The sequence below is a fragment of the Piliocolobus tephrosceles genome, chromosome 11 (genome assembly GCF_002776525.5).
Source record: "Piliocolobus tephrosceles isolate RC106 chromosome 11, ASM277652v3, whole genome shotgun sequence".
Classification (NCBI taxonomy): domain Eukaryota; kingdom Metazoa; phylum Chordata; class Mammalia; order Primates; family Cercopithecidae; genus Piliocolobus; species Piliocolobus tephrosceles.
The window spans coordinates 26,455,858-26,468,401 of record NC_045444.1 but is presented as its reverse complement, the minus strand read 5'-3'; the positions used below and the strand labels follow the sequence as shown (position 1 = coordinate 26,468,401).

At 36.1% G+C, this 12,544-nt stretch overlaps 1 protein-coding gene across 1 annotated transcript in view; it reads left to right on the top strand.

The window, feature by feature from the left end:
• Positions 1 to 12,544, top strand: part of LRP1B (LDL receptor related protein 1B) — a 1,636,277-nt gene that overhangs the window by 993,758 nt on the left and 629,975 nt on the right. Inside the window, exons 26-27 of the mRNA XM_026453105.1 lie at positions 2,431 to 2,595; positions 2,880 to 3,124. Coding sequence (XP_026308890.1) covers positions 2,431 to 2,595; positions 2,880 to 3,124 — 410 coding nt within the window. The remainder of the gene's footprint in view (positions 1 to 2,430; positions 2,596 to 2,879; positions 3,125 to 12,544) is intronic.

Here is a 12,544-nt window from a genome sequence, read left to right as displayed (position 1 = left end):
ATTACATGAAGAGCAAATTTTTTTTTTACAATTTCACAATTTTACCATTTGTCAACAAAATATTGCCAGACCTGATGGAAACATGTACTGCAACATTACTTTCTCTTTTTGATTGCTGCTATAAGAGCAAAGGGAGTTTTTCACTCCCTCTCTGGAGGTTCAAGTGTCCTGAAATAAACTGGCAACAAATTACGAGAAGAAAAGGCATACAGGATTATTAACGTGCAAGTGTACATGGGAGCCATACAAAATAAAGAATCAGAAGGCCAGATGGTTGAGGCTTATATGCCCTCTTCATACAGGAGAGGAAAATTAGAAATGTAAGGTATTTTGAGGAGTGATAAATAATTTTCAGGGGAATTGAATGAGCTCAAATAATAGACAATGTCCTGGGCCAACGTTCCTCTGACCTCTGAGGTAAGTGGCTATAATTTCCAGAAAGGTGAAGGACAGAAACTCACAGTGAACAAACATTGTCTTAGCATACAAATAAAGCCTCTCAGGAAATCTCTCAGAGCTTCCGTCAGAATAGATGAAAAGTCTGTCTGGGTGTGGTGATGAGTCTTTTTTCATCTTTGTTGTTTAATCATTCCTGGTTATTTAAAGAGATTCCAAGGGAATGGTTTTCAGACAATTGCATTTCTTTTGAAAGACGTTTTCTTCGGTCAAATAAGGGTACTTCCAGAGAGTCCCTCCCTTGTGTTTGGGGCAAGGAAGAGAGCGAGAAGAGAAGGTTAGAACATTCTTGAAAGGCAGCTTCCATGAACTTTAAATTTCCTTTAATTCAAAAAAGTGCTCAGCATGCCAAAGCACCATACTTTGGCATTTCATTCTCTGAGCCCTAACACTGTCTACACCCATCAACACTCAATTCTAAACTCTTGAAATTTGTTCCTCTTCCATTTTTCCCTTTCACTTAATGGAATCCCTATATACCGTATCCTTCCCTCAGTCCGAGATTGCTGAAACAAGAAATGGACGGTCTCCTGAGATTCTGTTTCTTACCTCATTTCTTACACCCAGTCCATCAGCTAGTCCTGACAATTCTACCTTCAAATTATATATTGAATCAACTCACTTCTCTCCTTTATTGCCACCACCATATTTTAGACGACTATCATCTTTTCTGGTCTTTTATATAACCACATAACATGCTCATACTCTTGCCTCACTATTATTCTCTGTATAATAGCCACATTGATTAGACAGTGTATCTGTATTTGGTACAGTATATCCTGTGTACATACTGATTAGACAGATATACTGTCTCATCACTATTGTGGGTTTTTTATTCCCCTAATTCAGCAGGCAGGAGTGTTACAGCTCTTTTCCTCCTGCCACATGTAACTTGGCAAGCAGGAGCATTATAGCTCTTTCACTCCTGCAGTTCAGTGACTCCAGGTTCTTGTCCCATGACCAAAAGGAATAAGGTACATGGATACTGGAGAGGGAGTAAGGCAGAGTAAAATTTATTGAGTGAAAGAAAAGCTCTCAACAGCAAGAGGGGACTTGAAAGTGGGTAGCCTTCTCTGAGGCTTCGCTGGGGGTTTTTATGGGCTTCAAATGGGGGAATGCTTGCTAATTGGTTTATGGGTGGGCTTGGAAAAGGAATCATTCAATAGGCTAAAGGCATCATTCAGAAAGAACCAATTAAGAGAGAGTGGATAAGACATGGATGGAAGTTCTCACTCTGGTTCATGGATTCAATCCAGAACTGGTAGCCCGGTTTTCAGGCGTTAGACTGCCCTGGCTTGAAGGTTGAGTTTCACCGGGGACCTATTTGTGGCTGCCTGGGAATTTGTCTGTCTCTTGTTGCTGTCACTATGTCTGTATATATTTACTAAATATACAGAATAACATTTCTCCTCTGCTTAAAAGCCACCAAAGGTCCATGTACTTCTTATTCCCTTAATATAAAATCCAAAATAATTATCTTACCCTACAACACCCATAAGATCACCTCTTTGATTTCCTATTCCTCACCTCTCCTCCTCACTCACTATACTTCCAATACATTGACTTTATTTCTGTTCCTCAAATAGCCCACATTCTTTTTCCTGTTAGGGTCTTAGCATATGTTGTTTATTCTACTTGCCATGCTCTTTATACTGCCCATCTCGTTCTTCAGTTTTAGTATAAATATCACTCCTCAAAGTGCTTTTTTTTCTGATCACCTTCTCTAAGTAGGTCAGTCACCTGCTATTCTCTCTCATAGTAATTTTTTTCAAAATATTTCACAAGTCATCATCATATATTTATGCACTTATTTAGTCTGACTCCTCCACTGGACCATAAGCTCCATGAGGGTAGATAATACATCTGTTTCTGTTGTGACTGAACACCTATGCAGTGCCTAGCACATAGTAGACACTCAATAAATATCTGTGAAATGAATGACTGAAACAATAGCATTATTTCTTTTTTTTTAAGAATTCTTTTCTGGACAGACTGGGATGCAAATTTTCCTCGCATTGAATCTGCCTCTATGAGTGGTGCTGCAAGAAAAACCATCTACAAAGACATGAAAACTGGGGCTTGGCCTAATGGACTAACTGTGGACCACTTTGAGAAAAGGATAGTGTGGACAGATGCCAGGTTTAAACAATTATCTCTTTTCTGGATCTTGTTTTTTATTTCCTCAGATAATATTTACAACACTGGAAAATGTCCTAACATGTCAGTATCATGTACGCATATATTAAAATTGGAGGTGGGTTTTGTTTTTTGTTTTCTTTTTTTGCTTTTCCCAAATCAGATATAGATCCATAAAAATATTTATAAAATACCTTTTTTTTGTCATTTAGCTGAGTTATATGATTATATCTCTGGACTAGTTGAATGAGTTTTGACAAACTACCCATGTATTTATCTTTCTGTAGGTCAGATGCTATTTATTCAGCCCTCTATGATGGAACAAACATGATAGAAATCATCCGAGGTCATGAATACCTTTCCCATCCCTTTGCTGTGTCTCTATATGGGAGTGAAGTCTACTGGACAGACTGGAGGACCAACACATTGTCCAAAGCCAATAAGTGGACAGGGCAGAATGTCAGTGTGATTCAGAAAACCAGTGCACAGCCATTTGACCTTCAGATATACCATCCCAGTCGCCAACCACAGGGTAAGTGCTTGTTCACTTATGGATTAACCACCCAGAAAGTATTATCATCTTGATAATGTAATATTTGAACTATAAAATAATGTTCTGTAAGTTAAAAGTTATTGACATTTTATGCATATGCAAATAAGTATTTATTTATTTTAAACTAAGTCCCCTAATTTTTAGATTATTGCCATGTAGCATATTGGGAGGAGACGGGGTGGTACATGAGAAAAGGTGAACCATTTGCTTGAGTTCCTCTATTTTAAGAGAAGTGAGTTCACAGGTACATATGTGCTACCTCTCCCCATGTTTTTCAGTTTTTGGTTCAACAGTGAACGCCATCTTGGTTTCATGATTCTGTTTCCTCCACTCAATCTTTGCCAAATGTTACTATCCTAATTCTTACTTTTTCCTCTACTGGGATACCATGACCATTTGGCGTAACATCAGCTCATCCTTTTATACTTTTCCCCCATTATATGTGACATAACTGGTGGAAATCTCATTTGAATGCAAACAATGTCCCCTTCATTAGCATATTTTCATTTTAGATTCATGATTCTTAGATGAAAAGCTCTTGCATTTTCTCCTTCTCTTTCTTTTTCAGTGTGGAAAAAGATCTTCTAACTCATTGGCATGTAGGGCATTTGTTCCACACACTGAGCCTTATATTTTAAATTTGTATTATAGTATCTTTTAGACTTGACTAAAACCAGTTACCTCTCTGGTTGGCAATATCACATGGCTATTCTTTGCCTTTCTTCAGTATGTGACCTTCATCCTCCCTTGATGCTATTTCTTCTACCACAGTCTCATCTGCAAAATTTTCTGTGTCCTTCCTCTGACAATCTGATTGAATCTAGTTATTTTCCCAGATACTCTCAATTTCTCAGTTTCTATTTTCTTATGTAATTGATCCTTCTTTGCTACATGGGAGTTTCTATACATACTGGTTTCTATACATACTGCTTGCATAGGTGAATGATAACTTTCATTTTTTTCTTCCACTCTTGATTTATTTCACCTTATAAGCTAAAAAGCATGAGGACAATACAGGAAAAAAGTATACAGATTAGTCATTTTTGCATTTAATAAGGATTTAATAGATATATTGAATTTAACTAAATTTAAATAAGGCAAGAAGTTATTATTCTGACCAGCAATGTGCCACTAGTATAATGAAAAAGATACTCTTCTCTAGAAGCTTCCTCTTCAACAGAGGAATGCCTAGCTGTAAGCAAATACTGTAGATGACAATCACTTATAAGATATGAATGGTTTTGATTATTTCAAGTGTAAAATTATTTACGCAACCGTATTTTTGTCCCTCAGATTGTTTGGCATTTTGTAGTAATAATAATTTGTATGTTCTGCATAATCTAAATGAACTGGACCATGAAAAATGGACTTCATCTATGTGTTGCATTGCATCATTCCTTCTCACCCAAAATAGGATCAATGTCTTTCATTTGCTAACTGCACTGTCTAATTTGCCTACATTGGCATGACCCTTAGTAAATTCATAGAACAGGAAGAACCGTGATACTCTCAAACTTTCCTGATATTTGTGCATGTGTAGAAAAGAAATAAGACATTCATTGTCATTTTTTGGTGGGGGGAGGCATCCTTGACTTTTTTACTTAACTCAAAATATGATTTATATATGATTTTTCCTCTTTACTTAAGATAAGCAAGATTTTACTATGTAGATCTAATTTAACATATTTTCCCAGGATTCAGGGCAGATATTCTAGTCTTTAAATACATTTAGAGAATATCACCTATGAAAAGAACTTGCTGTTTCCTAAATGAAATTCAGTCAGTTTCCAATTTTAAGAGTGATCAGAGAACATTCTACTTTTCCCCATTATAAGGATCACTGAGCTTATAATAATCATTATCTGTCCTGTTTATCTGCTTCAGTGAAGTAACACTTCCACTGCTAGGGTAAAAAGATGCAGGAACATATTGACTATTTTATTACCAAGGATAGAATTCAAATGAAAATGGTGACAAAGGCTCAGCATTAACACAAATACAATAATAGTAGCCCATTTTCTGGTGAATAATAACATGATGTTCATGAAAAAAATAATACATTTTAAAAATACATGACATTCAGTACTATAAAATTGAAATATATCTTTCACAAATTAAAGAAACAAAGGTTACAAATACTATTTGACGTTATCTAATCCTGCAAGTAGAAAATTAATAAAAGTTTTAGCACCAGTTTTCTTACGAGTAAGCATTCATTATGCACACAAAATTCCAAATTGGTTATTGGACATTTAAGCAGAATATTTTAGAAATACATTTTAGATTGCTTTGGTTTTTAATGTTGTTGTTATATGGGATTAGGAAGAAACAAACCAAAGCTGAAACGTATGCAACATGAAGGAGCAATAGTGGGTATTTTAAATTTTAATTTAAAAAAATTACAGCATGAGGGAGCCAAGCTTAGAGTTAATGGCATGGCCTGGGTTCAAATCCTAAACATATGATTTATTAATTGCATCATTAGCATAGTTTTTTTTTTTTTTTTTATCAAATGCTCAGTTTATTAAGTGACATTTATTTTAGCATATAAATTTAAGGTACACACATGATTTTTCATACACCTATACATAGTGAAATGGTTACTACAGTCGAGCAAATTAATATAGCCATCATCGCACATATTTTATCATCTTTTTAGTAGTTCAAGCACTGAAATTTTAGTATCTTAGCAAACCTCCACCATACAATAGCATATTTTTTACTATAGTTCTCATGCTGCACATTACATCTCTAGATAGTCTGTCCTCTGTAAATAAAACTTCATGGTCTTTGACTTACATTTCCTTATTTCCTCCTCCTCCCTACCCCAGTAACCAGTGTTTTACTGTCATTTTCTATGTATTTTCTTTTATTAGACTTCACGTATAAATGAGATTGTGCAGTATTTGCAGTATTTGTCTTTCTTTTTTTTTTGATTTTTTAACTTAATCTTTTTATTTTAATTGATATTTTCACTGAATACACATTTTAAGCGATTATTGGTATAGTTGGAATAAAATCTGTCATTTTCTGTTTGTTGCATCTGTTATTTGTTTCTTTCCACTCTTTTATTGGCTTTCTCTAGTTTTAATTGAGCATTTTATATTATTCTGCTTCATTTCTTTTTTTTTATTATTATACTTTAAGTTCTAGGGTACATATGCATAACGTGCAGGTTTGTTACATATGTATATCTGTGCCATGTTGGTGTGCTGCACCCATCAACTCGTCAGCACCCATCAATTCATCATTTATATCAGGTATAACTCCCCAATGCAATCCTCCCCCCTCCCCCCTCCCCATGATAGGCCCCAGTGTGTGATGTTCCCCTTCCCGAGTCCAAGTGAACTCATTGTTCAGTTCCCACCTATGAGTGAGAACACGCGGTGTTTGGTTTTCTCTTCTTGTGATAGTTTGCTAAGAATGATGGTTTCCAGCTGCATCCATGTCCCTACAAAGGACGCAAACTCATCCTTTTTTTTTATGGCTGCATAGTATTCCATGGTGTATATGTGCCACATTTTCTTAATCCAGTCTGTCACTGATGGACATTTGGGTTGATTCCAAGTCTTTGCTATTGTGAATAGTGCCGCAATAAACATACGTGTGCATGTGTCCTTGTAGTAGAATAATTTATAATCCTTTGGGTATATACCCAGTAGTGGGATGGCTGGGTCATATGGTACATCTAGTTCTAGATCCTTGAGGAATTGCCATACTGTTTTCCATAATGGTTGAACTAGTTTACAATCCCACCAACAGTGTAAAAGTGTTCCTATTTCCCCACATCCTCTCCAACACCTGTTGTTTCCTGATTTTTTAATGATTGCCATTCTAACTGGTGTGAGATGGTATCTCATTGTGGTTTTGATTTGCATTTCTCTGATGGCGAGTGATGATGAGCATTTTTTCATGTGTCTGTTGGCTGTATGAATGTCTTCTTTTGAGAAATGTCTGTTCATATCCTTTCCCCACTTTTTGATGGGGTTGTTTGTTTTTTTTCTTTTATATTTGTTTGAGTTCTTTGTAGATTCTGGAAATTAGCCCTTTGTCAGATGAATAGATTGCAAAACTTTTCTCCCATTCTGTAGGTTGCCTGTTCACTCGGATGGTAGTTTCTTTTGCTGTGCAGAAGCTCTTTAGTTTAATGAGATCCCATTTGTCAATTTTGGCTTTTGCTGCCGTTGCTTTTGGTGTTTTAGACATGAAGTCCTTGCCCATGCCTATGTCCTGAATGGTACTACCTAGGTTTTCTTCTAGGGCTTTTATGGTATTAGGTCTAACATTTAAGTCTCTAATCCATCTTGAATTAATCTTCGTATAAGGAGTAAGGAAAGGATACAGTTTCAGCTTTCTACTTATGGCTAGCCAATTTTCCCAGCACCATTTATTAAATAGGGAATCCTTTCCCCATTTCTTGTTTCTCTCAGGTTTGTCAAAAATCAGATGGCTGTAGATGTGTGGTATTATTTCTGAGGACTCTGTTCTGTTCCATTGGTCTATATCTCTGTTTTGGTACCAGTACCATGCTGTTTTGGTTACTATAGCCTTGTAGTATAGTTTGAAGTCAGGTAGCGTGATGCCTCCAGCTTTGTCCTTTTGACTTAGGATTGTCTTGGTAATGCGGGCTCTTTTTTGGTTCCATATGAACTTTAAAGCAGTTTTTTCCAATTCTGTGAAGAAACTCATTGGTAGCTTGATGGGGATGGCATTGAATCTATAAATAATCTTGGGCAGTATGGCCATTTTCACGATATTGATTCTTCCTATCCATAAGCACATCATTAGCATAGTTTTATTTCAGATTCATGAGTCTCAGCTATTAATGTGTTATTGGACATTATTGGCAAGTTATTTAACCTCTCTGTACTTGCTTTTTCAAACTGGAGATCATGTGTCTCAATCACAGGATCTTGCAAATGTTGAGTTTAATCATCATTTAACACAATGTTGGTTTTTCTTTAAGTTGAAAATATATAATTCACATTTATGAAGTAATCTAATCTATATTTTATCAGTAAAATACAATTATTAATTTTCAGGTATATTAAAAAACAACCACAACAAAACTCATTAACAATAAACACTTTTTGGGTCATGTGTTAGGTTTTGGTTGGATAATGAGATCTGGGATTATATAATGAAGCATTAAATAAAAATGGTTTTGAGATTATGACTTTGTAATATAAGTGTGCAGTTATATCTTTTTTTTTTTTTTTTTTTTTTTTTGAGCAGCAGCAGCAAAATTTATTGCAAAGAGCAAAAGAACAAAGCTTCCACAGCATGGAAGGGGACCTGAGCGGGTTACCCAATTATATCATTTTTATTAGTACTTTACAGGTGTTAGTCTCAATGTGTGCAAAGACTTGCAGGAACAGTTCTCCATCTGAGAGTCCTTCTCACACATACCGATTATAAATTCTTATACTAGGTCAAATTTTACGTCCTCTACATTAATAGTTCACATCATAAGGACTCAGCATTTAAAGCTTGTATGGTTGTTTATTTATTTATTCATTAATCGTTTCCTAACCCTGTCTTACCTAGTCACCTAGATTATAAAATATTTAAGGAACAGTGTTACATTTATTTCTTTGTGCCAACTATAGAGTCTAGCTAAGTCCTTTATAACAGAATTGATAATTATAATAATAGCAGCTAACTTGATTATCATTGCATTTCTATGAGAAAAGTTGTTAGCAACCCAGTTTTACAGATGAGGAACCTAAGACAGAGAAATACTAAGTAAATTGCTCAAGATCTAACAGCCAGGGAGTAATCATTCTGTTATCTGAAAGGAAGTCTGAAGCCAAAGCTTTTGTCTTACTCACTACACTTTACAGGCAGAAGACATTGAATGCACATATATTCCTCTTGGAATTGTTGTGTCTTATCACCAGATGGCAGTAGAGAGTCATGTTTTATTGACATTCTCTTTGGACAAACTTCCTTACCTTCCTGGAGTTTATAGTCTAAGAGGAGGAACAAACTACATTAACAATTAGGATAAATACAAACATTGTTATGATAGATGGACTTTGAATATAAGAGTATAGTAAATGTATTTTACAAAGTAGCAGGGTGTGGTACTAAAAACAAAACAAAACAAACCTTGGGATTAGCTAAATTTAATTCTTCCCTCATGTCACTCACTAGCCATGTTACCTGAGGCAAATTACTAACTTGGAGGGGTTTTATTTCCACATTTGCAGATCGAAGCAGCTACAAGTAAGGAAAGAATAAATCAGAGACAAGATTAGGCAGGGGTCAGATCATGCTCATGCTCAAATAATATCCCTACAAAGAAATATACAGTTTTTTCCTCTGGGATAAATGGTTCCAATGATGTTAAACATAAGTGTGCATTAAAATTAATGGAGGGCTTATTAAAACACATATTGGTGGGTGTTACCCAGAGGTTCTGATTTGGTAGGTCTTAGGTGAGGTTTGACATTTTGCATCTTTAACAAATTCCCAGGGGACATGATGCTGACTTAAGAACCATTCCTCTAAGAAAAGGAGAAAAACATTTTAAAAAAATATGGTCAAAGGACAGATTTTCATGATAGAAATTTGTAAAGGATTGATTGGAGAGACAGGATTGAAGTGTATATGTGCGTGTATGTATATGTATGTATAGAATATATATGTGTGTGTGTGTATATATATATGTTACACACACCCCCACAGAGAGATAGAGAGATTATAGAAATTAACTCATATGCTTATGGAGGACAAGAAGTTCCACAATCTACTGTAGGTGAACAGGAGAACCAGGAAAACCAGTGGTGTAACTCAGTCCAAACCTTAAAGCCTAAAAACCAGGAAGGGTAGGTGGGTAATGGTATAAGTCCAGGTCTGGGAACCAGGAGTGCCAATGATGGAGTGTAGGATAAGATATATATCCCAGCTCAAACAGGAAACAAACTTGTCTTTCCTCTACCTTTTTATTCTATTTAGGCCTTCAACAGATTGGATGATGCTTCCCTGTACTGGCAAGGGCAGAAAATTTTTAACTCAGTATACTAATGCAAATACTCATCTCTTCTAGAAATACACCCAGAAATAATTATTTGCCAGCTATCTAGACATTCGCTAGACTAGTCAAGTTTACATATAAAGATAACCATCACCGGAAGTTACTTCAGTAGATCAGGAGGTGGCTGATGTCAAAATCTGGGAGATGCTTGTACGTGAAATGGTCTCTGATGAGATATACTTAGAGGTGAAACCAATAAAAAGTAGTGATAGAGATTTGAGTGGAGAACATGGGGAAAGGAGGAAGAATATGGGATGGCTTTAAGAGAGGGGGTCAGCAAATATATTCTGTGAAAGGCCAAATAATATTAATGAATATTTTAGGACTTGTGGGCCGTGTGTTCTCTGTTGCAGTTACTCTGCTGCAGTTGTAATGTGAAAGCAGTCATATGGGAAATGAATAAGTGTGGCTGTATGCCAATAAAACTTAATTTCTAGACACCAAAATTTGAATTTCATACAAGTTTTATGTGCCACGAAATAGTATTCTTCATTTGGGTTTTTTTCCAACCGTATAAACAAGTTGCTTACTAGCCAGTATTAGCCTTTAGGCCATCATTTGCAGACAATTGATTTAAAGGATTAGCTGAAAAATTAAACTTTGGAATGTGCTGAATTTGAGATACTTCTGGAATACAGTTGAATATTTAGGGCTAAAAAGGAAGGAAGGTTTGGGCTAAAACTAAAACTTTTGTAGTTATTCAATTGTAGATTGAAGGCAAAATGTAGGTAAGATTTCTTGCCCCAGCTCGGTCGGGGAGACCCTAACCCAGCAGTATTAGAGGAATTAAAGACACACACACAGAAATACAGAGATGTGAAGTCGGAAATCGGGGGTCTCACAACCTTCAGAGCTGAAAGCCCCAAACAGAGACTTACCCACATATTTATTAACAGCAAGCCAGTCATTAGTATTGTTTCTATAGATATTAGATTAAATAAAAGTATCCCTTATGGAAAATAAAGGGATGGGCCAAAATAAAGGGATGGGCTCTGGCTAGTTATCTGCAGCAGTAGCATGTTCTTAAGGCACAGATCACTCGTGCTATTGTTTGTGGTTTAAGAACGCCTTTAAGCAGTTTTCCACCCTGGGCAGGCCAGGTGTTCCTTGCCCTCATTTCGGTAGACCCACAATCTTCCAGCGTGGGCGTTATGGCCATCATGAACATGTCACTGTGCTGCAGAGGTTTCGTTTATGGCCAGTTTTGGGGACAGTTTATGGCCAGATTTTGGGGGGCCTGTTCCCAACAATTTCTTAGGAGTATTACAGAAAATAGAAAAGGGCAAGGATAGAGCCTTGGAGAACTGCAACACTAAAAAGGAAGGGAAAGAAGAATGCTTGGAATAAAGGGCACCAACAGATTTCAGGACAAAAAGGGAAAGCTTGCACACACACACGCACACACAAAGGGAAAAGTTTCAAGCTAACGCTAGCCAACAGTATTTGCTTTTGTAGAAAAGCCAGTAAAAATAAAGACATAAATGTATTCATTGGATTTAGCAACCTGAAAGAAGGTCAGTGATAATTTTAGTGAGAGCAATTTTGGTGGGTTTGTTTGCATATGTCCTCATGATCCTAAATATGTCTGGCATTAGATATTAGTATAACTTTCAACTCTTTTTACTACAAAATATAATTTACTAAATAGGACTATATTGTTCAAACAGTAAATTCTAAAAAAATACCTTCATAGCAATCAGCTTAGTCTAGAGCCAGATTGCTTGGGTTCAAATTCCAAATTTGTCATATCCTGACTTCTAGTGCATTAGTATTAGTTTGTTTCTCTACATTGGTATTTGTTTGCTTGTTTGTAAATCTGTAATTGTTATAAAGATTGTTTATAACAATCTTTTGGAATTGTTATAAAGATTTGTTATAAAGATTAAATGCATCAGTCTCGCTCTCTTTTTTGTTGTTGTTGAGATGGAATCTCACTCTGTCTCCCAGGCTGGAGTGCAGTGGCACGATCTTGGCTTACTGTAACCTCCGCCTCCCGGGTTCAAGCGATTCTCCAGCCTCAGCCTCCTAAGTAGCTTGGATTACAGGCACATGCCACCGTGTCCAGCTAATTTTTGTATTTTTAGTAGAGATGAGGTTTTCCTATGTTGGCCAGACTGATATTGAACTCCTGACCTCAGGTGATGTGCCCTCCTCAGCTTCCCAAAGTGCTAGGATTACACGTGTGAACCATTGCACCCAGTCACATTAGTCTCTTTTAAGCAGTTAGAAGATACCTGGCAAGCACTAAGCACTTTGTAAGTGTTTGTTAAGTAAACTAAATAGATTAGATTAGATTAGATTAGATAGATAGATAGATAGATAGATAGATAGATAGATAGATAGATAGATAGATAGATAGA